Here is a 27,911-nt window from a genome sequence, read left to right as displayed (position 1 = left end):
TAACAAATATCAATTACCATGTACAATATTACAGTATAACAGTGTAACAGCTGCAGCAACAACAAAAAAAGCAGACAAGTCTGCTGCTTGCAACACCATTCATGCCGCTGTTGGTAGGCAACAGACCAAACACCCCGATGCTCTTGTTTTCATTTCGGGTGAATTTAATCATGCCTTTTTGGACTCAATTGTACCCATTTTCCACCAATATGTGCAATGTGCAACACGGGACAATAAAACGCTGGACCTACTGTATCCATCCATCCATTTTCTACTGCTTGTTCATTTCAGGGCCCGGGGGGCTGCTAACAAATATCAATTACCATGTACAATATTACAGTATAACAGTGCAACAGCTGCAGCAAAAAAAAAAGAAAAAAAAAAGCAGACGAGTCTGCTGCTTGCGACACCATTCATGCCGCTGTTGCTCGGCAACAGACCAAACACCCCGATGCTCTTGTTCTCATTTCGGGTGACTTTAATCATGCCTTTTTGGACTCAATTTTACCCATTTTCCACCAATATGTGCACTGTGCAACACGGGACAATAAAACTCTGGACCTACTGTATCCATCCATCCATTTTCTACCGCTTGTCCTTTTCGGGGGTCGCACGGGGTGCTGGAGCTTATCTCAGCTGCATTTGGGCGGAAGGCGGGGTATTATATTTTTATATAATATATATACAATGTATAACAAATATCAATTACCATGTACAATATTACAGTATAACAGTGTAACAGCTGCAGCAAAAAAAAAAAAAAAAAAAAAGCAGACGAGTCTGCTGCTTGCGACACCATTCATGCCGCTGTTGCTCGGCAACAGACCAAACACCCCGATGCTCTTGTTCTCATTTCGGGTGAATTTAATCATGCCTCTTTGGACTCAATTGTACCCATTTTCCACCAATATGTGCAATGTGCAACACGGGACAATAAAACGCTGGACCTACTGTATCCATCCATCCATTTTCTACCGCTTGTCCTTTTCGGGGGTGACGGGGGTGCTGGAGCCTATCCCAGCTGCATTCGGGCGGAAGGCAGGCTACACCCTGGACAAGTCGCCACCTCATCGCAGGGCCAACACATATAGACAGACAACATTCACACACTAGGGCCAATTTAGTGTTGCCAATCAACCTATCCCCAGGTGCATGTCTTTGAAGGTTGCTAATTCAAAAGATGCATATGTTGAAGAGGTTTATTTAGCTTACTGATGTGTATTTATAAATGGTTGATTTATATACAGGTACACAACTTTACCTTACTAGCCTATATAAATCAACCAATGTATAAATACAAAAGATGCATATGTGCTGATTATCCAAGTGGAAGCCAAGCTTGAACAGCTGTTTGGTTTATGCATGAAGGTGCAGAGATGGGATTGCCAAAGCTGCATGATGTCAGCGATTGGACTGTGGGGGTGTCAGATTCCCTCCCAAGCGGTGCAATCTACACCAAAATACCACCAAAAACCTTCAAGGATACAAAAGAATCAAATAGCAAGAAATTTATTTTTTTCTTTTTTTAAACAAGTACCACCCCAGAAAATACTTGGCTCTCCAAGTACCATCATAATGACCAACATTGAAATACAGTAGCGTAGTAAACCTAAGTATTCATTCAAAACAAGTATATTTAATATTTTTGATCACTGCAACATTACACACAGTGCACAGACGTCCTCAACAATGATGCTCTTTATACAGTTTATATTTACAGACCTATTTGGCATACCACTAGTTGAAGCCGGCATACCTCTAGTGCAAGGGGGTCCAACTCATTTTAGCTCAGGGGCCGCCTGGAGGAAAACCTGTGCACACGCGGGCCGGGCTATCAAAATCATGGCATTAAAACTAAAAAATAAAGACAACTTCCGATTGTTTTCTTTGTCTTACTTTGGCCAAATATAGAACAAACACATTATGAAAATATTACAATAAGTTATGAATACAGTGGTAAAGCTTTATTTTCATTTGCACTGTAATTGTATTGACAGATTATTTAAGAAAATATACATTATTAATATCGATTATTGATTTAGTTTATTTTAGCACTGTGTAATTGTATTTTTTCATCAGTTTTTATGAGTCCCTTCTTTTGCAGTATATTTGATTTGTATTCATTCTTGATTAATATTTAATTATTATTTGTGACATGGTTGCATATCATTTGACAAAGTGTATCCTGTTATACAGTATGTAGGTTAGATATAATTATTGTATATGATTCAAACCAATAGTAAGAATACCAATTCAGTGTTAATATGCCGATGTTGCTAGGCAACAGACCAAACACCCCGATGCTCTTCTTCTTATTTCGGGTGACTTTAATCGTGCTTCTTTGGACTCAATTGTACCCATTTTCCACCAATATGTGCTCTGTGCAACACAGGACAATAAAACTCTGGATCTACTGTATCCATCCATCCATTTTCTACCGCTTGTCCCTTTCGGGGTCGCGGGGGGTGCTGAGAGGCGTTGCACAAACCTCTGCCAAGGAAATATTGGACCCTGAGGTCAAAAAGGTTAAGTACCCCTGCTTTACCAGTCTACACAAAATCCACGGTATACAAAGGTCCTCTTACATTTTTGACACATGTGACCGTGCTATTTTACTGATATGCTTTTATTTTGAAGGCATGGCATTACTGACTGCAGGATTTTTCCTGAGTGTTTTGTTTACCTGGGGTTGTTAAGGTAACTAGAAAATACACCGATCTATTTTTTTCGTGAAAAAGTATGTGATTTGCCATTGCCAACCAATGCTGATCACAAAAGCCGATACCTTTTAGCAGCGAACTGTGTAAACTAGCTTGAAGCACCACAAGAAATAAGTGCTTTGTAAAACTTAAGAAGTCCAATTCACCTGTAAACCTGAAATTCACCTGCTGTTGTACCTAAACAATTCACATTATGTCCATGATATTTAATCAGTAGAAAAGCAAAAAAACACATTCTGTATTTTCCAGGCTGGTATACAAGCCGTGGCAACCACATTTTAGAAGAAAAAATATTTTGAAATTAGATATTTTGAAATGTTTATTTGCATACAGTAATTTCTTCCAAACGGTGCCTGCAACACGGCAGTAAAACGGCTGATCAAACAAAACAGAAGTCATCATCATGGACCCACTCGCTGCGAAAAGCTAGCTCTCCAATCAGCTAAACAGACTTAATATCTCCATGTTGACGTTTTGGTGAATTTACGAACTGAAACACAAAAATAATGCCGTTGTAAGTAAACAATACTAATACAGACACCTCCAATTGTGCCAGCTAATGACGTCAGTTTGATTACATTACAAATATGCATGAAAACACTCCTATAGACATCACACATGGGACGGTTGAGTAAGTATGTATTGCTTTCGTTGTATTGTAAAAATTATAAACGTTGCTTGGAGTGATGAAGAATCCTTTCCTGAGCAAAAACGCTACGGACGGTTGTACTGGCGGTTCAAGGCACGAAACAGGAAGCCCATTTTCAACCTTACAGCACCTACAGTGAGCAAGCTTGTCCAAAAGATGGCACCATGGCACAAGCAACAACCATACTTACCAACCTTGAGACCTCCGAATTCGGGAGAGGGGGGGGGTTCAGGGGCAAGGTTAAGGGGGAAGGAGTATATCTATAGCTAGAATTCACTGAAATTCAAGTATTTCTTGTATATATATATATATATATATATATATATATACATACATATATATATATATATATATATATATATATATATATATATATATATATATATATAAATGAAAGAAATACTTGACTTTCAGTGAATTCTAGCTATATATATATGTATTTATTTAATTATATATATATATATATATATATATATATATATATATATATATATATATATATATATATATATACACATATATATAAATAATAATAATAACAATAGATTTTATTTGTAAAAACCACTTTATATTGAGTAAACAATCTCAAAGTGCTACAGTGTATTAAAAAATATATATATAAAAAATAAAAAGATAATAAATAAATAAATAAAAAATAAAAACTAGATCAGCCAAATAGCTATAACTAGTATGCATACATCTAAAAAAAAAAAAAGGCTTTTTTAAAAAGAAGGGCTTTTAAGCCTTTTTTAAAAGTATCCACAGTCTGTGGTGCCCTCAGGTGGTCAGGGAGAGCGTTCCACAGACTGGGAGCGGCGTAGCAGAAAGCCCGGTCTCCCATTGTTCGTAGCTTTGTCCTCGGAGGTTGGAGGAGGTTAGCCTGTCCGGAGGTTAAAATAAATACTTGAATTTCAGTGTTCATTTATTTACACATATACACACACATAAAAGTCTGATCTACAAAATGTTCAGGCAGCATACCCCTTTTCTTTCGAGCTGTCCTGGATGAACTGAAATGATTTTTTCCAATCATTTTGGAACTTGCAAGCGTACTTCTTCTTCTTACTCGTCGTCGCCATGTCTCTTCTTTGTTCTTCTGCTTCGTCTCTGTTATGTTTTTGGACATTACTACTTGCCGTAGTTTTGAAGCAATGCATGATGGGAGTCCGGATGTTGTGTGTCAGTGTATCAACGTGCCGGCTGGAATAAACACACGCTGAGAAATAGCTCCGTGCCTACCTACTTTATGGGTTATAGATGAACCTATGGATAACGGACACATATATAATAGTCTGCTTTTCAGGTGAGAGAGGACGCTAAAGGCAGTGCCCTTAAGGCACGCTCCCAATATTGTTTTCCGGGTGGAAATCGGGAGAAATTCGGGAGAATGGTTGCCCCGGGAGATTTTCGGGAGGGGCACTGAAATTCGGGAGTCTCCCGGGAAAATCGGGAGGGGTAGCAACATGGCAATAACACACCTTTTCAATGTCTCTGTTGGTGTAATATGAAAACTATTTGTTGAATACAAAGCGAAAAAACATCTAAGAATTAGTTTAAAAAGCTGCGTTGGAAAACAGTAGAAGATTTTAGTCCGGGAAATATATTAAAAACCAATGAAATTGGATAAAATTCAACTGCTTGTTGAAAAAATGCCAGTCAACCGCTATTATAAGGTATTAAACCATATGGTATTTCTTCTACTCAGAAAGGTATGTTTTCAGGTGGGGTTTGACATTCTGAAAGACGCATAAAATTGCCTTTAGACATGAAGTTGTTTGTAATAATTGGTGCAACTCACAATTCAAACCTTGAGTTGTCTGTAATTTGTCAGTGGCTGAGGCAGTTCCAAAGCTCCTGATAATAGTCATCCTGCACAATTGAAGCTCCAGCCAACTGCTGCTTTTCTTGGATGATTGGACAGATGTTGGCGTGGTCTTTGGGGAGTCGGTCACATCACAAAGCGCTCAGAACCCATCCCTGCCCACAGAAACGCTGGCTAGTGACCACTTACTTCCCGTCTTGCCTTGTATTGCGGTCCTAACGGACAGAGAATCTCACGATGACATGATGACAGATTACATGACCAAGGAGGAAGTGCTAGCTGTTCAAAGTCGGGACCCGAGGTGGACCACACATCTGTGCATCAGCTGCTGACCTGTCTCCACTCAAGATGATCCCCTTCTGGCCCCACTATGGACTGGACTCTCACACTATTAACTAGATCCACCATGGACTAGACTCTCACACTATCAACTAGATCCACTATGGACTGGACTCTCACACTATTAACTAGATCCACCATGGACTGGAATCTCACACTATTAACTAGATCCACCATGGACTGAACTCTCACACTATCAACTAGATCCACTATGGACTGGACACTCACACTATCAACTAGATCCACCATGGACTGGACTCTCACACTATTAACTAGATCCACTATGGACTGAACTCTCACACTATTAACTAAATCCACCATGGACTGGACACTCACACTATTAACTATATCCACTATGGACTGGACTCTCACACTATTAACTAGATCCACCATGGACTAGACTCTCACACTATTAACTAGATCCACCATGGACTGGACTCTCACACTATTAACTAGATCCACCATGGACTGAACACTCACACTATCAACTAGATCCACTATGGACTGGACTCTCACACTATTAACTAGATCCACCATGGACTGGAATCTCACACTATTAACTAGATCCACCATGGACTGAACTCTCACACTATCAACTAGATCCACTATGGACTGGACACTCACACTATCAACTAGATCCACCATGGACTGGACTCTCACACTATTAACTAGATCCACTATGGACTGAACTCTCACACTATTAACTAAATCCACCATGGACTGGACACTCACACTATTAACTATATCCACTATGGACTGAACTCTCACACTATTAACTAGATCCACTATGGACTGAACTCTCACACTATTAACTATATCCACTATGGACTGAACTCTCACACTATTAACTAGATCCACTATGGACTGGACTCTCACACGATTAACTAGATCCACTATGGACTGAACTCTCACACTATTAACTAGATCCACTACGGACTGAACACTCACACTATTAACTAGATCCACTATGGACTGGACTCTAACACTATCAACTAGATCCACCATGGACAGGACTCTCACACTATTAACTTGATCCACCATGGACTGGACTCTCACACTATTAACTAGATCCACTATGGACTGGACACTCACACTATTAACTAGATCCACCATGGACTGGACTCTCACACTATTAACTAGATCCACTCTACGTCCATTGCACCAGTCACCCAGGGGTGGGGGTCCCCACATCTGCGGTCCCCGTCCAAGGTTTCTCATTGTAGCCCATTGGGTTGAGTTTTTCCTTGCTCTGATGTGGGATCTGAGCCGAGGATGTTGTTGTGGCTTATGCAGCCCTTTGAGACACTCGTGATTTAATCAATCAATCAATCAATGTTTATTTATATAGCCCTAAATCACAATTGTCTCAAAGGGCTGCACAAGCCACAACGACATCCGCGGTACAGAGCCCACATAAGGGCAAGGAAAAACTCACAACCCAGTGGGACGTCGATGTGAATGACTATGAGAAACCTTGGAGAGGACCGCATTTGTGGGTGACCCCCCTCCCTCTAGGGGAGACCGGATGCAATGGACGTCGAGTGGGTCTGACATAATATTGTGAAAGTCCAGTCCATAGTGGATCTAACATAATAGTGAGAGTCCAGTCCATAGTGGGGCCAGCAGGAGACCATCTCGAGCGGAGACATGTCAGCAGCACAGAGATGTCCCCAACCGATGCACAGGTGAGCGGTCCACCCCGGGCCCCAACTCTGGACAGCCAGCACTTCATCCATGGGAGAAAAGAAAGCAAACGGCAGATCAACTGGTCTAAAAAGGGGGTCTATTTAAAGGCTAGAGTATACAAATGAGTTTTAAGATGGGACTTAAATGCTTCTACTGAGGTAGCATCTCTAACTGATAAAGGGCTAAATAAATAAACGTTGATTGATTGATTGATTGATTGACTTGCTTCCTGTCCCAGAGTCCATGATGCCCCAGACCAAGGTGCCCATATACGGACGGGATCACATCAGTAGTCGGAAGGCCCAGGCGATGAAGCAAGCCAAGGATCGCAAAAAGCAGCTGGCAAGGGTGGGGACCAACAGCAACCTGGACCTACCTCTGCACGGCTTTGGGAAAATGGAGCCCGAGTTTGTACGTAATCAGCACACACGCCACATTTTCTAACCTGAACCTGAACAAGCAACAACACCACAGGTCCTCGTTTTCATCTGATGTGCTTAATTTGTGTGAGCTTTGCAAACATTTCCTCCCATGTCGTTGCATGCCATAGGGTCCCTGCAGGAGACGCCTGGATCACCTCATCCAGAGCATGAAGGACACCTCCCGGGTCTTAGCTCTGTCCTTGTACATCCCCAACTGTGACAAAAAAGGCTTCTTCAAGCGCAAACAGGTACAGCTCTTCTTCTTCTCCTGTGTTTGCAGTAGATCCTCGCCGAGTCACGGTTAAGAATCCGCATATCTTCTCAAAATAATTTCTTATTCTCTTTTTTATGTGCACAGTGAAAGCCACCTATTTGAGCGCCTTCCCTCCAAAAAATATTACCTCATCACCCTGAGGGCGTAGTATACTAAAGCAGTGATTCTCACACTGTGGCTCCATCTAGTGGTACGCCAAAGAATCACTTAATTGTGCGAACGCTCCAAAGCATTCACACATATGGTTTTCTACACCAAAATTCATCTATTTATTATTCAAGTTATTATTATTATTCTTCTCCAGATTTTGGCGCGCTCGACCTTCGACATTTTTCACCCGATTCAAACCGTTCCGACTTCAAACCGTTGACACATTCCCAAAAATTGCCAAATTTCCTAGAATTCCATTTTTTCCGGGGACATGTTTCCCATTCAAACTGAATTGGCCATTTTTCAAACTTCCACCATTTCCACATTTGTCAACCTATTCAAACCGTTCCACCTTCAACACATTTCACCTTTCTGGAGATTCAAACTACCCTTTTTTCAAGTTAAAAAAAAATCCAGGATTTTCCAGAATTCCTGGTTTTCCAAAGCCCTATTTCCACCCTTTTTTCTGGCGACTAGTCCTTCCACATTTTTCAATGCATTTCAACCATTCCACCGTCAAATAATTTCCCTGAAACAGGACAAAAAAATTAAGTTGTTTTTTGAACTGGAAACATTCCTGGTTTTCCCGAAATTCCAGGAATTCCGTAATACCATTTCTCATTTCAACATGTTACTACTTCAACATTTCTCCACCGATTTGAAAAAATTCAGCACCAACCATTTCAACTCATTCAGACGATTAATTTTTTTTACCATTTTCAAAAAAATTCCCGCTTTTCCCGAAATTCCCAATTTTTTCTGGAATTCCCATTGAAATCAATGGGACATTCTTCAAAGTTCCACAATTTACACATTTTTCATCTGATTCTAACCGTTCCAACTTTAAAACTGTTGACACATTCCCAAAAATTCCCAGATTTCCTAGAATGTTTCACATTCAAAATGAATTGGCCATTTTTTAAACTTCCACCATTTCCACATTTTTCAACTTATTCAAACCATTCTACCTTCAACACATTTCACCATTCTGGAAATTCAAACTACCCCTTTTTCAAGTAAAAAAAAAAAAAAAAATCCAGGTTTTTCCAGAATTCCTGGTTTTCCAAAGCCCTATTTCCACCCTTTTTTCTGGCGACTAGTCCTTCCACATTTTTCAACGCATTTCAACCGTTCCACCGTCAAATAATTTCTCTTAACCAGGACAAAAAAATGAAGTTGTATTTTGAATGGGAAACATTCCTGGTTTTCCCGAAATTCCAGGAATTCTGTAATACCATTTCTCATTTCAACATGTTACTACTTCAACATTTCTCCACCGATTTGAAAAAATTCAGCACCAACCATTTCAACTCATTCAGACAATTAATTTTTTTTTACCATTTTCAAAAAAATTCACGCTTTTCCCGAAATTCCCAATTTTTTCTGAAATTCCCATTGAAATCAAAGGGACATTCTTCAAAGTTCCACAACTTCCACATTTTTCATCTGATACAAACTGTTCCAACTTTAAAACTGTTGACACATTCCCAAAAATTCCCAGATTTCCTAGAATGTTTCCCATTCAAAATGAATTGTCCATTTTTCAAACTTCCACCATTTCCACATTTTTCAACCTATTCAAACCATTCTACCTTCAACACATTTCACCATTCTGGAAATTCAAACTAACCTTTTTTTCAAGTTGAAAAAAATTCCAAGATTTTCCAGAATTCCTGTTTTTTCAAAGCCCTATTTCCACCCTTTTTTCTGGCGACTAATCCTTCCACATTTTTCAACGCATTTCAACCGTTTCACCGTCAAATCATTTCTCTTAACCAGGACAAAAAAATGAAGTTGTATTTTGAATGGGAAACATTCCTGGTTTTCCCGAAATTCCAAGAATTCTGTAATACCATTTCTCATTTCAACATGTTACTACTTCAACATTTCTCCACCGATTTGAAAAAATTCAGCACCAACCATTTCAACTCATTCAGACAATTAATTATTTTTACCATTTTCAAAAAAATTCACGCTTTTCCCGAAATTCCCAATTTTTTCTGAAATTCCCATTGAAATCAAAAGGAACATTCTTCAAAGTTCCACAACTTCCACATTTTTCATCTGATTCAAACTGTTCCAACTTTAAAACTGTTGACACATTCCCAAAAATTCCCAGATTTCCTAGAATGTTTCCCATTCAAAATGAATTGGCCATTTTTCAAACTTCCACCATTTCCACATTTTTCAACCTATTCAAACCATTCTACCTTCAACACATTAAACCACTCTGGAAATTCAAACTACCCTTTTTTCAAGTAAAAAAAAAAAAAATCCAGGTTTTTCCAGAATTCCTGGTTTTCCAAAGCCCTATTTCCACCCTTTTTTCTGGCGACTAGTCCTTCCACATTTTTCAACGCATTGCAACCATTCCACCGTCAAAACATTTCTCTTAATGAGGACAAAAAAATGAAGTTGTTTTTTGAACTGGAAACATTCCTGCTTTTCCCGAAATTCCAGGAATTCCGTAATACCATTTCTCATTTCAACATGTTACTACTTCAACATTTCTCCACCGATTTGAAAAAATTCAGCACCAACCATTTCAACTCATTCAGACGATTAATTTTTTTTACCATTTTCAAAAAAATTCCCGCTTTTCCCGAAATTCCCAATTTTTTCTGGAATTCCCATTGAAATCAATGGGACATTCTTCAAAGTTCCACAATTTACACATTTTTCATCTGATTCTAACCGTTCCAACTTTAAAACTGTTGACACATTCCCAAAAATTCCCAGATTTCCTAGAATGTTTCCCATTCAAAATGAATTGGCCATTTTTCAAACTTCCACAATTTCCACATTTTTCAACCTATTCAAACCATTCTACCTTCAACACATTAAACCACTCTGGAAATTCAAACTACCCTTTTTTCAAGTAAAAAAAAAAAAATTCCAGGTTTTTCCAGAATTCCTGGTTTTCCAAAGCCCTATTTCCACCCTTTTTTCTGGCGACTAGTCCTTCCACATTTTTCAATGCATTTCAACCATTCCACCGTCAAATAATTTCCCTGAAACAGGACAAAAAAATTAAGTTGTTTTTTGAACTGGAAACATTCCTGGTTTTCCCGAAATTCCAGGAATTCCGTAATACAATTTCTCATTTCAACATGTTACTACTTCAACATTTCTCCACCGATTTGAAAAAATTCAGCACCAACCATTTCAACTCATTCAGACGATTATTTTTTTTTACCATTTTCAAAAAAATTCCCGCTTTTCCCGAAATTCCCAATTTTTTCTGGAATTCCCATTGAAATCACTGGGACATTCTTCAAAGTTCCACAATTTACACATTTTTCATCTGATTCTAACCGTTCCAACTTTAAAACTGTTGACACATTCCCAAAAATTCCCAGATTTCCTAGAATGTTTCCCATTCAAAATTAATTGGCCATTTTTCAAACTTCCACCATTTCCACATTTTTCAACCTATTCAAACCATTCTACCTTCAACACATTTCACCATTCTGGAAATTCAAACTACCCTTTTTTTAAGTAAAAAAAAAAATTCCAGGTTTTTCCAGAATTCCTGGTTTTCCAAAGCCCTATTTCCACCCTTTTTTCTGGCGACTAGTCCTTCCACATTTTTCAACGCATTTCAACCGTTCCACCGTCAAAACATTTCTCTTAATCAGGACAAAAAAATAAAGTTGTTTTTTGAACTGGAAACATTCCTGGTTTTCTCGAAATTCCAGGAATTCCGTAATACCATTTCTCATTTCAACATGTTACTACTTCAACATTTATTGATAAAATTCAGCACCAACCATTTTAACTCATTCAGACAATTCAAATTTTTTATTATTTAAAAAAAAAATCCCCTCTTTTCCCAAAATTCCCAATTTTTTCTGAAATTCCCATTGAAATCAATGGAACATTTTTCAAAGTTCCGCAACTTCCACATTGTTCATCTGATTCAAACTGTTCCAACTTTAAAATATTCAGCCTGTTCAGGAATTGTGTGCTCTACTTTAAAAAAATTCCCAGATTACCCATAATTCCTTTTTTTTTTTTTGCATTTGCCCCATTCAAAATTAATTGGCCACCATTTCCACATTTTTCAACTTATTCAAACCATTCTACCTTCAACACATTTCACCATTCTGGAAATTCAAACTACCCTTTTTTCAAGTAAAAAAAAATTCCAGGTTTTTCCAGAATTCCTTGGTTTTCCAAAGCCCTATTTCCACCCTTTTTTCTGGTGACTACTCCTTCCACATTTTTTAATGCATTTCAACCGTTCCACCATCAAATCATTTCTCTTAATCAGAACAAAAAAATAAGTTGTTTTTTGAACTGGAAACATTCCTGCTTTTCCCAAAATTCCAGGAATTCCGTAATACCATTTCTCATTTCAACATGTTACTACTTCAACATTTCTCCACCGATTTGAAAAAATTCAGCACCAACCATTTCAACTCATTCAGACGATTAATTTTTTTTACCATTTTCAAAAAAATTCCCGCTTTTCCCGAAATTCCCAATTTTTTCTGGAATTCCCATTGAAATCACTGGGACATTCTTCAAAGTTCCACAATTTACACATTTTTCATCTGATTCTAACCGTTCCAACTTTAAAACTGTTGACACATTCCCAAAAATTCCCAGATTTCCTAGAATGTTTCCCATTCAAAATGAATTGGCCATTTTTCAAACTTCCACAATTTCCACATTTTTCAACCTATTCAAACCATTCTACCTTCAACACATTAAACCACTCTGGAAATTCAAACTACCCTTTTTTCAAGTAAAAAAAAAAAAAAATTCCAGGTTTTTCCAGAATTCCTGGTTTTCCAAAGCCCTATTTCCACCCTTTTTTCTGGCGACTAGTCCTTCCACATTTTTCAACGCATTGCAACCATTCCACCGTCAAAACATTTCTCTTAATGAGGACAAAAAAATTAAGTTGTTTTTTGAACTGGAAACATTCCTGGTTTTCCCGAAATTCCAGGAATTCCATAATACCATTTCTCATTTCAACATGTTACTACTTCAACATTTCTCCACCGATTTGAAAAAAATCAGCACCAATCATTTCAACTCATTCAGACGATTACAATTTTTTTTACCATTTTCAAAAAAAATCCCGCTTTTCCCGAAATTACCAATTTTTTCTGAAATTCCCATTGAAATCAATGGGACATTCTTCAAAGTTCCACAACTTCCACATTTTTCATCTGATACAAACTGTTCCAACTTTAAAACTGTTGACACATTCCCAAAAATTCCCAGATTTCCTAGAATGTTTCCCATTCAAAATTAATTGGCCATTTTTCAAACTTCCACCATTTCCACATTTTTCAACCTATTCAAACCATTCTACCTTCAACACATTTCACCATTCTGGAAATTCAAACTACCCTTTTTTTAAGTAAAAAAAAAATTCCAGGTTTTTCCAGAATTCCTGGTTTTCCAAAGCCCTATTTCCACCCTTTTTTCTGGCGACTAGTCCTTCCACATTTTTCAACGCATTTCAACCGTTCCACCGTCAAAACATTTCTCTTAATCAGGACAAAAAAATGAAGTTGTTTTTTGAACTGGAAACATTCCTGGTTTTCTCGAAATTCCAGGAATTCCGTAATACTATTTCTCATTTCAACATGTTACTACTTCAACATTTATTGATAAAATTCAGCACCAACCATTTTAACTCATTCAGACAATTCAAATTTTTAATTATTTAAAAAAAAAAATCACCTCTTTTCCCAAAATTCCCAATTTTTTCTGAAATTCCCATTGAAATCAATGGAACATTTTTCAAAGTTCCGCAACTTCCACATTGTTCATCTGATTCAAACTGTTCCAACTTTAAAATATTCAGCCTGTTCAGGAATTGTGTGCTCTACTTTAAAAAAATTCCCAGATTACCCATAATTCCTTTTTTTTTTTTTTTGCATTTGCCCCATTCAAAATTAATTGGCCACCATTTCCACATTTTTCAACTTATTCAAACCATTCTACCTTCAACACATTTCACCATTCTGTAAATTTAAGCTAACCTTTTTTTCAAGTTGAAAAAAATTCCAGGATTTTCCAGAATTCCTGGTTTTCCAAAGCCCAATTTCAACCCTTTTTTCTGGCGACTACTCCTTCCACATTTTTCAACGCATTTCAACCGTTCCACCGTCAAAACATTTCTCTTAATCAGGAAAAAAGAATGAAGTTGTTTTTTGAACTGGAAACATTCCTGCTTTTCCCGAAATTCCAGGAATTCCGTAACACCATTTCTCATTTCAACATGTTACTACTTCAACATTTCTCCACCGATTTGAAAAAATTCAGCACCAACCATTTCAACTCATTCAGACGATTGAAGTTTTTTACCATTTTCCCAAAAAATCCCGCTTTTCCCGAAATTCCAAATTTTTTCTGAAATTCCCAATGGGACAAGTTCCACATCTTTCACATTTTTCATCTGATTCAAACCCTTCCAACTTTAAAATATTCAGACTGTTCAGGAATTGTGTGCTCTTCTTCAACAATTCTAGAAAAAATTCCCGGATTTCCCATAATTCCTTTTGTTTTTGGCATTTTCCGCATTCAAAATGAATTGGCCATTTTTCAAACTTGCACAATTCCCACATTCTTCAACCCATTCAAACCATTCCACCTTCAACACATTCCACCATTCTGGAAATTCAAACTACCCTTTTTCCAAGTTCCAAAAAATTACAGATTTTCCCGAAATTCCCTAAAACCATTTACTACTTCAACATTTTTTGACCGATTTAAACAATTCCAACACCAACCAATTCAGCTCATTCAGTACATTCATGCTCCTAATTATTTTTTTAAAATCCCGCTTTTCCCAAAAATCCCAAATTTCCAGGAAGTTCCCATTGAAATGAATGGGACATTTTTCCAAGTTGCACAATTCCCACATTTTTCAACCTATTTAAACCATTCCAACATCAACACATTTCACTCATCCTGGACATTCAAACTTGTTATGATCCGCTGCCCGGATCATAGTCTGTTTAAGTTTTTCGAGTCACTTGTGTTTTCTGTTCGTTTTAAACTGCTTTAGTTCCTGTTTATGCACCTCTGAGTTGGTTACCATGGCTACGTATTAGTTTCACCTGCCTCTTGTTTTCGGGACGCGCACCTGTTTGTAATCAGAGACAATATTTAAGCCTGCTTTTGCCAGTCAGTCGGTCTGGCTTCTTTGTTTGCGTTACGCTACTGTTACGTAAGTTTTGCTTGTCTCCTAGCCCCTGCTAGTGATCTCTAGTCTGTGCTAAGTAGTAGCCTTAGCTTCAGATGTGATCGGCACCTTGTTCCGTCGGTTTGTTTTCTGTTTTGTACCTCTTTGAGTGTTAATTTACGATTAAATCATGTTCCTACCTGCAAGTCCTGTCCGGAGTCGTCCGTTTGCATCCTGGGAGAACAAACCTCGCAGTAAGCTGCAACCCCAGCGTAACAAAACTAACACTTTCCCAAGTTCCAAAACAAATTCCGGTTTTCCTGGAAATTCAAACTCTTCAACATTCAAACCATTCCAACATTCAAACTATTCTTACATGCATACTACATTCTGTTAGCATTTCACTTCAACTTCAGCATTGGAGCATTCACACACAACTCCTTCAGGAATTGCCTTGTCTAGTTAAATATTCAAACACAGTGTTACTGTTCAAAATGTGGGTAATGTTACATATTAAACATAGTCGTTAAATAAAACCTCTGCTTTGTTTTTAATGAAAATGTAGGCCTACTACGCTACTGTATTTTTAATGTTAAACTTTATGGTGGTAGTTGGAGAGCCAAGTGTTTTTCTGAGGTGCAACTTGGTGAAAAAAGTTTGAGAACCAATGTACTTAAAGGTTGACGTTTCCTAAAATATGTGCAAATTTGATGGCACACGCAAATCTCATCGACTAAGCTCTTGAAACCATTTAGCGTGTCTGTCTTCATTTATGTGCAGATTGTTTTATGATTATCGGAACACCCACACTACTGGGAGGAGGAGACGCAAATATAATCACTTAGCACACGGCGTGTGATTTCATAAGCCTGAAATTTGTTTTGCAACCGCTGTTTTGTGCCTGGACTTAGCACGTTGTGAATGCGCGCGCAAACTGGCACGGTTACGCACAATTGTCCCATTGTGAGGAGGCAATCACTGCAATAACGGATGATGGAGGTTGGATCTTCAGTCCGTGCCTGGGTCAACATTTGAACTCTCAGAATTAAATTCATTAGACACATTCAGCAATGCCATTTATTAGTGACCGAGTCCCTTTGGGACAGAGGACCCTATTGTATTTCTAGCGTTTTATTATTATACCGCCGCCTCTTTGAGCTGTAATTTGACCCCCTTAACATGCTTCAAAACTCACCAAATTGGACATACACATCAGGACTGGCGAAAATTGCGATCTAATCAAAAAACCAAACCCCAAAACTCAAAATTGCGCTCTAGCGCCCCCTAGGAAGAAAACACAGACAAAACTGCTTTTAGGAAGAAAACACAGACAAAACTGCCTGTAACTTCCAGTAGGAATGTCTTAGAGACATGAAACAAAAACCTCTATATAGTTATCACTTAGACCTATATTTCATACACTGACAACCTCCAGCAAAAATCAACAGGAAGTTTGCAATTCCCCCTTCAAAACAAAAGTTGTGTAAAAACAGTCACCTTTTTTCAAACATTATCTCCTCTGAACGCGTTTGTCGTGTCGGCTTCAAATTAGCACAGGAGAGAGATTGAACCCTTCTGATTAAAAGTTGATGAAAGAGTTTTAATTACTGCTCCGGTTTGGATTTTATGAGCCCTCAAAGTCGGTCCCGTCCATCGCTGCTTGCAGCTTTAATTAATTTTATAACTACCAGAGGAGTTAAATGGCTTTTAAACAAATTCAATTGATGCGTTTTGTTGGCGTAATTTTGGTGTTACCGTATTTTTCGGAGTACAAGTCGCTCCGCAGTATAAGTTGCACCGACCGAAAATGCATGATAAAGAAGGAAAAAAACATATATATAAGTAAGTATAAGTCACATTTTTTGGGGGAATGTATTTGATAAAACTCAACACCAAGAATAGACAATTGAAAGGCAATTTAAAATAATTAAAGAGTAGTGAACAACAGGCTGAATAAGTGTACGTTATATGAGGCATAAATAACCAACTGGTATGTTAACGTAACATATTATGGTAAGAGTCATTCAAATAACTATAACATATAGAACATGCTATACGTTTACCAAACAATCTGTCACTCCTAATCGCTAAATCCCATGAAATCTTATACGTCTAGTCTCTTACGTGAATGAGCTAAATGATATTATTTGATATTTTACGATAATGTGTTAATAATTTCACACACAAGTCGCTCCTGAGTATAAGTGCACCCCCGGCCAAACTATGAAAAAAAACTGCGACTTATAGTCCGAAAAATATGGCAATTATCGTCACTGATAATATATCACCTTAAGGGACCAAAAGGGAGCCCCGGGGCTGAGGGGTTTTGCACTTTAGACATCTCTAATTTATGTATTTCACTGCAAATTTTTACCAATCGGCGGAAGACGTTGAGCTCTGTCTTCTCAGCACGACGACAAGTCATTACTCATGCTGGGTTACATGCTTGTGGAGGTGTTCAGCATGTTCTTTTCCACCTGGGAGGGTCCCGGGTTTAGGCATTTCAATGCCTTTTTTTCCTACGCCTGTCCATTATTCTTGGAATTTGCTGACGGCCCCAATGAATTGCGGGATCTACTGTACTCACAATGGGCCAGCAGAGCATGTCGTCCTTGACGCTTCACCTCTCCACTGGCAGTGCAAGCCGTCTCGCGGACGCCGGAGGGGAATCTGCTGGTGCGTGGACCGCTTCGGCGCCAAGATCCCGGGCATCAACTACGCGGGTGGCGACTTGCAGTGCAAAGACTTGGACAGCAGCAGCAACAGGAATGAGTGAGCTGGGGTCGAACTGGCGCACTTAACAACTGCCGACCCGGCGAGGTCATGTGATGGACTGTTGTTTGTAAAGGGGAAGCCTAAACTCTTGTATGTAACTGTGGCTAACCTGCTAACTGTGTTCATTTTCTTTATATCCATAGACCATTGGTTATAGAGTGCATATATATGTATATATGTATATACAGTACAGGCCAAAAGTTTGGACACACCTTCTCATTTCAATGCGTTTTCTTTATTTTCATGACTATTTACCTTGTAGATTGTCACTGAAGGCATCAAAACTATGACACCTGTGAAGTGAAAACCATTTCAGGTGACGACCTCTTGAAGCTCATCCAGAGAATGCCAAGAGTGTGCGAAACAGTAATCCGAGCAAAGGGTGGCTATTTTGAAGAAACTAGAATATAAATCATGTTTTCAGTTATTTCACCTTTTTTTTTTGTGAAGTACATAACTCCACATGTGTTCATTCATAGTTTTGATGACTTCAGTGACAATCTACAATGTAAATAGTCATGAAATAAAGAAAACACATTGAATGAGGTGTGTCCAAACTTTTGGCCTGTACTGTATACATATATATATATATATATATATATATATATATATATATATATATATATATATATATATATATATATATATATATATATATATATATATATATATATATATATGCATGTATATATATATATATATATATATATATATATATATATATATATATATATATATATATATATATATATATATATATATATATATATATATATATATATATATATATATATATTAGGGCTGCAACTAACGATTCATTTTATAATCGATTAATCTGTCGATTATTACTTCGATTAATCGATTAATAATCAGATAAAAGAGACAAAATACATTTCTATCCTTTCCAGTATTTTATTGAAGAAAAAAACAGCATACTGGCACCATACTTATTTTGATTATTGTTTCTCAGCTGGTTGTACATGTTGCAGTTTATAAATAAAAGTTTATAAAAATAAAAATTAAAAATTAAAATTAAAATAAAAAAATTAAAAATTGCCTCTGCGCATGCGCATAGCATAGATCTAACGAATCGATGGCTAAATTAATCGCCAACTATTTTTATAATCGATTTTAATCGATTTAATCGATTAGTTGTTGCAGCCCTAATATATATATATATATATATATATATATATATATATATATATATATATATATATATATATATATATATATATATATATATATATATATATATATATATATATATATATATATATATATGTCTTAATAAGGTTATCCAAAAAATAGTGCTCGATACCGTAGTAGAGCGCAATATAAGTATGTGTGGGAAAGAAATCACAAGACTATTTCATCTCTACAGGCCTGTTTCATGATGAAAATTCCTCAATCTGATTGACAAACACTTTCCCAAAGACAACACCCTAAGAAAAGTATTCAACAAGAACAACATTAAATTGAGCTACAGCTGCATGAACAATATATGACAAATCATCTCAAACCACAACAAAACAATTGCAAATGAGCCGTCGACCCCCAGACAGAGCGACTCCAAAACCAACAAAGCATGTAACTGTCGAAAGAAACCTGATTGCCCCCTCAACGGGGGGTGCTTACAAACATCAGTTGCTCACCAATCTAAGGTAATACGCAAGGACATTAACACATCCGACACATATGTAGGATTAACCGAGGGTGAATTCAAAACCAGATGGAACAATCACAAGGCTTCTTTCAGGAACAAAAACCTGCGAAATACCACAGAACTCAGCAAACACATTTGGGACCTCAAAGACAATAATGTTGAATATTCAATAACATGGCAAATTCTTGCATCCAGCACACCTTACAATAGTGGTAATAAAAGATGCAACCTATGCTTGAAAGAGAAACTGTTTATTATTTACCGTCCAGACCTGTCATCCCTCAACAAGCGCAGCGAAATTGTAACAACATGCCGCCATAGACGGAAACACCTCCTAGGTAACACATGAGCCAATCACCACGCCCCTAGGCCAGCCTGTACCCACCCACACTGTGCCCTATATAAACCATGGTATGCGAATGCTCCCATTAAAATCTCCTGATGATTGAGGGTACCCCCCCTCATGAAACAGGCCTGTAGAGATGAAATAGTCTTGTGATTTTTTTCCCACACATACTTATATATATATATATATATATATATATACATACACACTCTCATGTATATGTTTTTATTTAAACTTGTTGTGCATTGAGTCTGATTAATTTACATGTGTTAAATGTGACGAGAAGCTACAGTACATCCGAGCTCTGCAGCTTGGCCGTGGGAGGGTATGTGACATATTTTAAGGTGTGAATCAGAGGGACGTGCTTCTTAATGTTCCCACCATTAGCACAACTTCAGATGGACAATTGCCTTTATATGTTTATTTTGGGCTAAACGCTTTCATTTTGTAATAGCCGGTGTGCTGAAACATCCAGAAATGACCATTTTCTCCGACATGAACGCTAAAAAGCAAGACTGTTGCCAGGTTGAAATGCCAAAGAAACAAATGCAGGTGTGATTCAATACATCAAAGCATATCATAGAAATATACAAATACCATTTTACCCCAATTTGATTGCATGCTTTGGCACGTCCACTGCTCTGGCATTGCTTGGATGGGAAAAAACAAAACAAAAACCAGAGCGACTACAATGTTATGACCCCGTTTATTGAGATGTAGAGTGAGTGTTGTTATCAGAAATTTTGCAAGCATATTTATGAATTAGTCTTTGAATTGTCAATCAAAACTGGGCATTGCGCCCCAGGATATTCGGATGCTGCGAATTTTACGCAAGTACTGCCACTACCCACTAAATGTCTATGGCAGTGGTTCCCACAGAATGGCAATCTATTTGTGGTGGGAGTTTGTGTCAATATGACATCATTGTATTATTTGCTTAATTGGCACTAATGCCTGTACTTTTTTAAAAGAGACAAAAAAAAAAAGTTATACATGTATTTAAAGGCAAACCTGTGTTATTAGTTATTATTATCAACATATATTTTCTTGTCACGTTATATATTTTAATGTATTGTTGCTGCATATTTTACTACAACAGGCTGCATTTTCTACACTCTCGGTATATTTACATTTACTGGTAAAAAACGTCAAACTTGGGGTTACTTAATGGAGTTACTGTAAAACTAAGCACAGAAATATTAACATACACATGAATTGCACATACATGTAAGAATCACCACAATTTGGTATATACAAAAAAAAAAAAAAAGTAATGCAATCATACACGATAAAGATTTGCTTTAATGCCGCTAGCTTAATGCTAACTTACAATGGACAAGTCCATTGACAGGCTAACAAAAATTAGCATTCAAAAAGCAAATGCATTTCTGCTGCCTTTTAAACAAATTTTGAAACATATTGTAGTTGGTTTGTGGAACACGATTCACGTATATCACCCCCCACCCCCACCAAAAAATAAAAAATAAAAAAAATGTATGGGAAACACTGAACGTTGTCCAATCAACGCAACACTCCTTTGATTGATTGATTGAAACTTTTATTAGTAGATTGCACAGTACAGTACATATTAAGTACAATTGACCACTAAATGGTAACACCCCAATAAGTTTTTCAACTTGTTTAAGTCGGGGTCAACGTTCATCAATTCCCTTGGCAAACTTTTACCTTTTGGGCAAAGTAAGTTACACAAACACTTTGATAACTAGTTTATCAAATCAGTGCAATGTTATGGAAGAAAATATGCCTCAAACCATCGCAACTTATACCACAACATTTTTGAAAAGTTGCTGCAAAATCAAGGATTTTTGTCAACAAAAATCTAAAAAAAAGATAGCGAATCCTGAAGGAACTGATTAATATCAGTGGCGGGCCGTGCGTTTCCCACCTAGGCCTTCAGTCATGTCCGACTTCAATGATTACCTCTCAAAATACCTTTTATTTATGTCACCACATGACCATTGCTGGAGAAATACTATACATAAACACATTTACGCACTACTGGTTATTGAAGCACATCAACAGTGTACAAAACGGGTTATTTTCTGGCGCATTTAAAAATCAATTAAAACATATCTTATGTGGTACTGTCAAAATTAAAATTGCAAAAATAATATTGAAAGTGAGAAAATAAAATATTTTAATTCACAATTTGTAGAACTTATTCGACGTCGTATAAGCCAGCGATACCTCTCGTTGTCAGCTTATTCGAGTGGAAATGGCATTTCATCGCCAGAACAGCTGAGCTAGATCATACTTGCCAACCCTCCCGATTTTCCCGGGAGACTCCCGAATTTCAGTGCCCCTCCCGAAAATCTCCCGGGGCAACCATTCTCCAGAATTTCTCCCGATTTCCACCCGGACAACAATGTTGGGGGCGTGCCTTAAAGGCACTGCCTTTTGCGTCCTCTACAACCTGTCGTCAAGTCCGCTTTTCCTCCATACAAACAGCGTGCCGGCCCAGTCACATAATATACGCGGCTTTTACTCACACTTAAGTGAATGCAAATGCATACTTGGTCAACAGCCATACAGGTCACACTGAGGGTAGCCATAGAAGCAACTTTAACACTGTTACAAATATACGCCACAACAAGAATGACAAACACATTTCGGGAGAACATCCGCAGCGTAACACAACGTAAACACAACAGAACAAATACCCAGAACCCCTTGCAGTACTAACTCTTCCGGGACGCTACAATATACACCCCCGCTACCACCAAACCCCGCCCCCCCGAACTCAACCCCCCGTCTATCTCCCGAATTCGGAGGTCTCAAGGTTGGCAAGTATGTCCGGGGTTGGCTGACATCGTCTCACAAGATGTAGTTTCTCTTTAAATATCCTTTTTGAAAATGGCCTTGCAAATATATATCTGCCACCTAATCAACGTTTTGTTCTCCTTCTCTGCTATGTATGGCTACGGCGCAACACTTCCCGCTTCCTGCTAAATTGCAACTTGTGAATGGATACTCACTTTGGAACGACAAGTGAGCATCCAATCACAGTCTCGTTAACATCAGGCTACCTAGATAGGCTACTGTCAACAACTTGTGATCTTATTGGCTATCGCAACTGTCTATCAACTCTATGTGTTCTCAAAATCAACGATCCCGGTGAGTATCCAATCACAGGAGGCGTAAATGTCACGTTCAACCATCTAGAAGGCCTTGCTGACAACAACTCTTGATCTGATTGGCTATCGCAACTGTCTATCAACTGTATGTCCCCGTTCACAGCCTAAGCAGGGAAGCCCAGACTTCCCTCTCCCCAGCCACTTCGTCCAGCTCTTCACGGGGGATCCCGAGGCGTTCCCAGGCTAGCCGGGAGACATAGTCTTCCCAACGTGTCCTGGGTCTTCCCCGTGGCCTTCCTAGGGAGGCGTTCGGGTGGCATCCTGACCAGATGCCCGAACCACCTCATCTGGCTCCTCTCCATGTGGAGGAGCAGCGGCTTTACTTTGAGCTCCCCCCGGATGGCAGAGCTTCTCACCCTATCTCTAAGGAAGAGCCCCGCCACCCATTGGTGATCTTGTCCTTTCGGTCATAACCCAAAGCTCATGACCATAGGCGAGGATAGGAACGTAGATCGACCGGTAAATTGAGAGCTTTGCCTTCCGGCTCAGCTCCTTCTTCACCACAACGGATCGATACAGCGTCCGCATTACTGAAGACGCCGCACCGATCCGCCTGTCGATCTCACGATCCACTCTTCCCTCACTCGTGAACAAGACTCCGGGGTACTTGAACTCCTCCACTTGGGGCAGGGTCTCCTCCACCAACCCGGAGATGGCACTCCACCCTTTTCCGGGCGAGGACCATGGACTCGGACTTGGAGGTGCCGATTCCCATCCCAGTCGCTTCACACTCGGCTGCGAACCGATCCAGTGAGAGCTGAAGATCCTGGCCAGATGAAGCCATCAGAACCAAAAAAATAGTTTAATCTTTAATTATGATTTCTGGTTATGCACTGACGGCACACCGCTGATCAATACCTTCAAAAATGGCAGACAATCTGATCGGTCTTAGTTGATGTTGTGTATTTTGCAATAACGAGTGGATGTTTGGGCTGAGAAAACAGTTCCTAAAATCATGGCGCAGTTAAGCCAGACCTGGGCAAATTAAGGCCTGGGGGCCACATGCGGCCCGTTAAGCTTTTCAATCTGGCCCGCCGGACATTACCAAATAATTGTTTTAGATCTTTAAGATGGAAACTGTAGCTGCCATTATGATGTGCAGTCATGTTTTCTAATGACCGTAAGTCAATCAATCAATCAATCAATCAATCTTTATTTATATAGCCCTAAATCACAAGTGTCTCAAAGAGCTGCACAAGCCACAACGACATCCTCGGTACAAAGCCCACATACGGGCAAGGAAAAACTCACCCCAGTGGGACGTCGATGTGAATGACTATGAGAAACCTTGGAGAGGACCGCATATGTGGGTAACCCCCCCCCCCCTCTAGGGGAGACCGAAAGCAATGGATGTCGAGTGGGTCTGACATAATATTGTGAGAGTCCAGTCCATAGTGGATCCAACATAATAGTAAGAGTCCAGTCCATAGTGGGGCCAGCAGGACACCATCCCGAGCGGAGACGGGTCAGCAGCGCAGAGATGTTCCCAGCCGATGCACAGGCGAGCGGTCCACCCCGGGTCCCGACTCTGGACAGCCAGCACTTCATCCATGGCCACCGGACCTGTGCCCCCCCCCCCTCAAGGAAAAGGGGAGCAGAGGAGAAAAGAAAAGAAACGGCAGATCAACTGGTCTAACAGGGGGGCTATTTAAAGGCTAGAGTATACAAATGAGTTTTAAGATGGGACTTAAATGCTTCTACTGAGGTAGCATCTCTAATTGTTACCGGGAGGGCATTCCATAGTACTGGAGCCCGAATAGAAAACGCTCTATAGCCCGCACACTTTTTTTGGGCTCTGGGAATCACTAATAAGCCGGAGTTCTTTGAACGCAGATTTCTTAGTATAGTTTCTAAGTCTTGAACTATACTAAGTATTTCAATGGTTAGAATCTGCACTTTTGGATGATATACCAGTTTCTATAGTAATCTAATTAGTTACTATGGTAATCTACGTCACAGCAGCTCAGACGAGGCACCAAGCAGTGTGGGCGGGGAGCGTTTCCACAGACGCGGAAGGAGATTTTCACAACAAAGTTCTAAAGCTTAGTGATATATCAGATTTATCAGATTGTAGGTGGGGTTTTTTTGCACCTTTCGCGTTCATATTTCACTGTTTGTTGCATATTTGTTGCGTTTCACTTGATTGTAAAATATGTCGATCGTTCATATGTTGTCAATATTCACACTAGGGACTGGACTCTCACAATATTATGTCAGACCCACTCGACATCCATTGCATTCGGTCTCCCCTAGAGGAGGGGGGAGATGCTACCTCAGTAGAAACATTTAAGTCCCATCTCAAAACTCATTTGTATACTCTAGCCTTTGAATAGCCCCCCTTTTTTTTAGACCAGTTGATCTGCCGTTTCTTTTCTTTTCTCCTCTGCTCCCCCCTATCCCTTGTGGAGGGGAAGACACACAGATCCGGTGGCCATGGATGGGGTGCTGGCTGTCCGGGGTCGGGACCCGGGGTGGACCGCTCGCCTGTATATTGGTTGGGAACATCTCTGCGCTGCTGACCCGTCTCCGCTCGGGATGGTTTCCTGCTGACCCCACTGTGGACTGGACTCTTACTGTTATGCTGGATCCACTATGGACTGGACTCTCACAATATTATGTTAGACCCACTCGACATCCATTGCATTCGGTCTCCCTAGAGGGGGGGGGGGGGGTTACCCACATATGCGGTCCTCTCCAAGGTTTCTCATAGTCATTCACATCGACGTCCCACTGGGGTGAGTTTTTCCTTGCCCTTATGTGGGCTATACCGAGGATGTCGTTGTGGCTTGTGCAGCCCTTTGAGACACTTGTGATTTAGGGCTATATAAATAAACATTGATTGATTGATTGATTGATACCCACATATGCGGTCCTCTCCAAGGTTTCTCATAGTCATTCACATCGACGTCCCACTGGGGTGAGTTTTTCCATGGCCTTATGTGGGCTTTGTACCGAGGATGTCGTTGTGGCTTGTGCAGCCCTTTGAGACACTTGTGATTTAGGGCTATATAAATAAACATTGATTGATTGATTGATTGAATATTCAGTGTTTTATCATTCATAGAAAAATGTAAAATCCCATTACGTTTTTTTAAGGCGGTCTGTCATAAGGTTTTTAGCATTCAATCAGACATTATTGTGAGGTTTTGTATTAGTGCTCCTAAAAATAGATACACATTTTTTCTCTAAATGTGGCCCCCCCGAGTCAAAATAATTGCCCAGGCCTGGTTTAAATGAAAGTCTTGCGATCGTGCAAGAGGAAACAAATATGCTTTATTATACTGTCCAATGTTTTAACAAGCCTATTCTTTAAATGTTGTTATTGTGTGTGTGTGTGTGTGTGTACATACGTGCCATGCCCCTCTCCAAAACTTCACTTCCCTTTTGCGGCTTGCACACAAATGGTATGCAAAGGTCCGGTGTCCGTCCCATCGTCCATCGGCGCCGCGAGCACAGGCAAATCCACCCCAGATGGCAGCGCCCCCGGCCGTGGACGCGCGCGGCACGCCGAGTCCGTATGAAAATCCAAGTGCCTTCAGCCGCATGCCACTTTGAATTTTGCGATTTGCATGCGGCCGTGTGGCCCCGCCGGCAAGTCAAAGCCGGTGTTGATGTTTAAATGTGTTTCCTGTCGAGTTGATTGCACACGTGACCCAACGTGGCCGATGCAGACTTCCCCGAGGACACTGTTGAGATATTTATCATGCGTGTCGGTGATGTGCTCTGTTTTTGTAAAGACGAATCACTATTTAAATAAAGAATCCTGTACTCTTGCATTTAAGTCGTGTTGACCTCTTGATTATAAATGTTTGACGATAAAATCACAAGCAGGTTATATTTCCACTGACTTGTTCAACTTGGTGTAGGTCATACTTGCCAACCTTGAGACCTCCGATTTCGGGAGGTGGGGGGAGATCGTGGTCGGGGTGGGACGGGGGCGTGGTTGGGGGCGTGGCTAAAAGGGGAGGAGTATATTTACGGCTAGAATTCACCAAGTCAAGTATTTCATAGATATATATATATATATATATATATATATATATATATATATATATATATATATATATATATATATATATATATATACATACATATATATATATATATATATATATATATGAATTACTTGACGTTCAGTGAATTCTAGCTATATATATATATATATATATATATATATATATATATATATATATATATATACATATGTATATATATATATATATATATATATATATATATATATATATATATATATATACATATGTATATATATATATACGTATATATATATGTTTTTTATTATACATATATATTTATTTATTATGTATATATATATATATATATATATATATATATATATATATATATATATATATATATATATATATATATATATATAATATAATATAATGTAATATATATAAAAACTCCATTCTCATCCACAACAGTACACCATGGCAAAAAAAGAACAACGCAACATTTGACGTCACTATGGGAAGTTTTGACGGAGCAGAAACGTGTGAACTCGTTGGGAGTTTCCTCCTCTCCCAGCTCGCTAGCCTCAATCTGAACCTTGGTATTTACCGTGATGACGGACTGGCAGTGTGTCGCGCCTCGCCAAGGAGCAGCGAGAATACCAAGAAGCGCATATGCCAAATTTTCAAAGAGAACGGCCTACGGATCACGATTGAAGCCAACAAGCAAACCGTCAACTTCCTTGACGTCACTTTCAACCTGAGAAATAACAGCTACCAACCATT

General features: G+C 39.0%; 1 protein-coding gene across 1 annotated transcript in view; it reads left to right on the top strand.

Moving 5' to 3' along the window:
- The window catches only part of igfbp5a (insulin-like growth factor binding protein 5a), a 35,533-nt gene extending 16,979 nt beyond the window's left edge, over nucleotides 1–18,554 (top strand). Inside the window, exons 2-4 of the mRNA XM_061985323.2 lie at nucleotides 7,455–7,627; nucleotides 7,767–7,886; nucleotides 17,848–18,554. Coding sequence (XP_061841307.1) covers nucleotides 7,455–7,627; nucleotides 7,767–7,886; nucleotides 17,848–17,985 — 431 coding nt within the window. The 3' untranslated portion in view covers nucleotides 17,986–18,554. The remainder of the gene's footprint in view (nucleotides 1–7,454; nucleotides 7,628–7,766; nucleotides 7,887–17,847) is intronic.
- The last annotated feature ends 9,357 nt before the right edge of the window (nucleotides 18,555–27,911 follow it).

Source organism: Nerophis lumbriciformis, linkage group LG23 (genome assembly GCF_033978685.3).
Source record: "Nerophis lumbriciformis linkage group LG23, RoL_Nlum_v2.1, whole genome shotgun sequence".
Classification (NCBI taxonomy): Eukaryota; Metazoa; Chordata; class Actinopteri; order Syngnathiformes; family Syngnathidae; genus Nerophis; species Nerophis lumbriciformis.
This window is presented reverse-complemented; position numbering and strand designations above follow the sequence as displayed.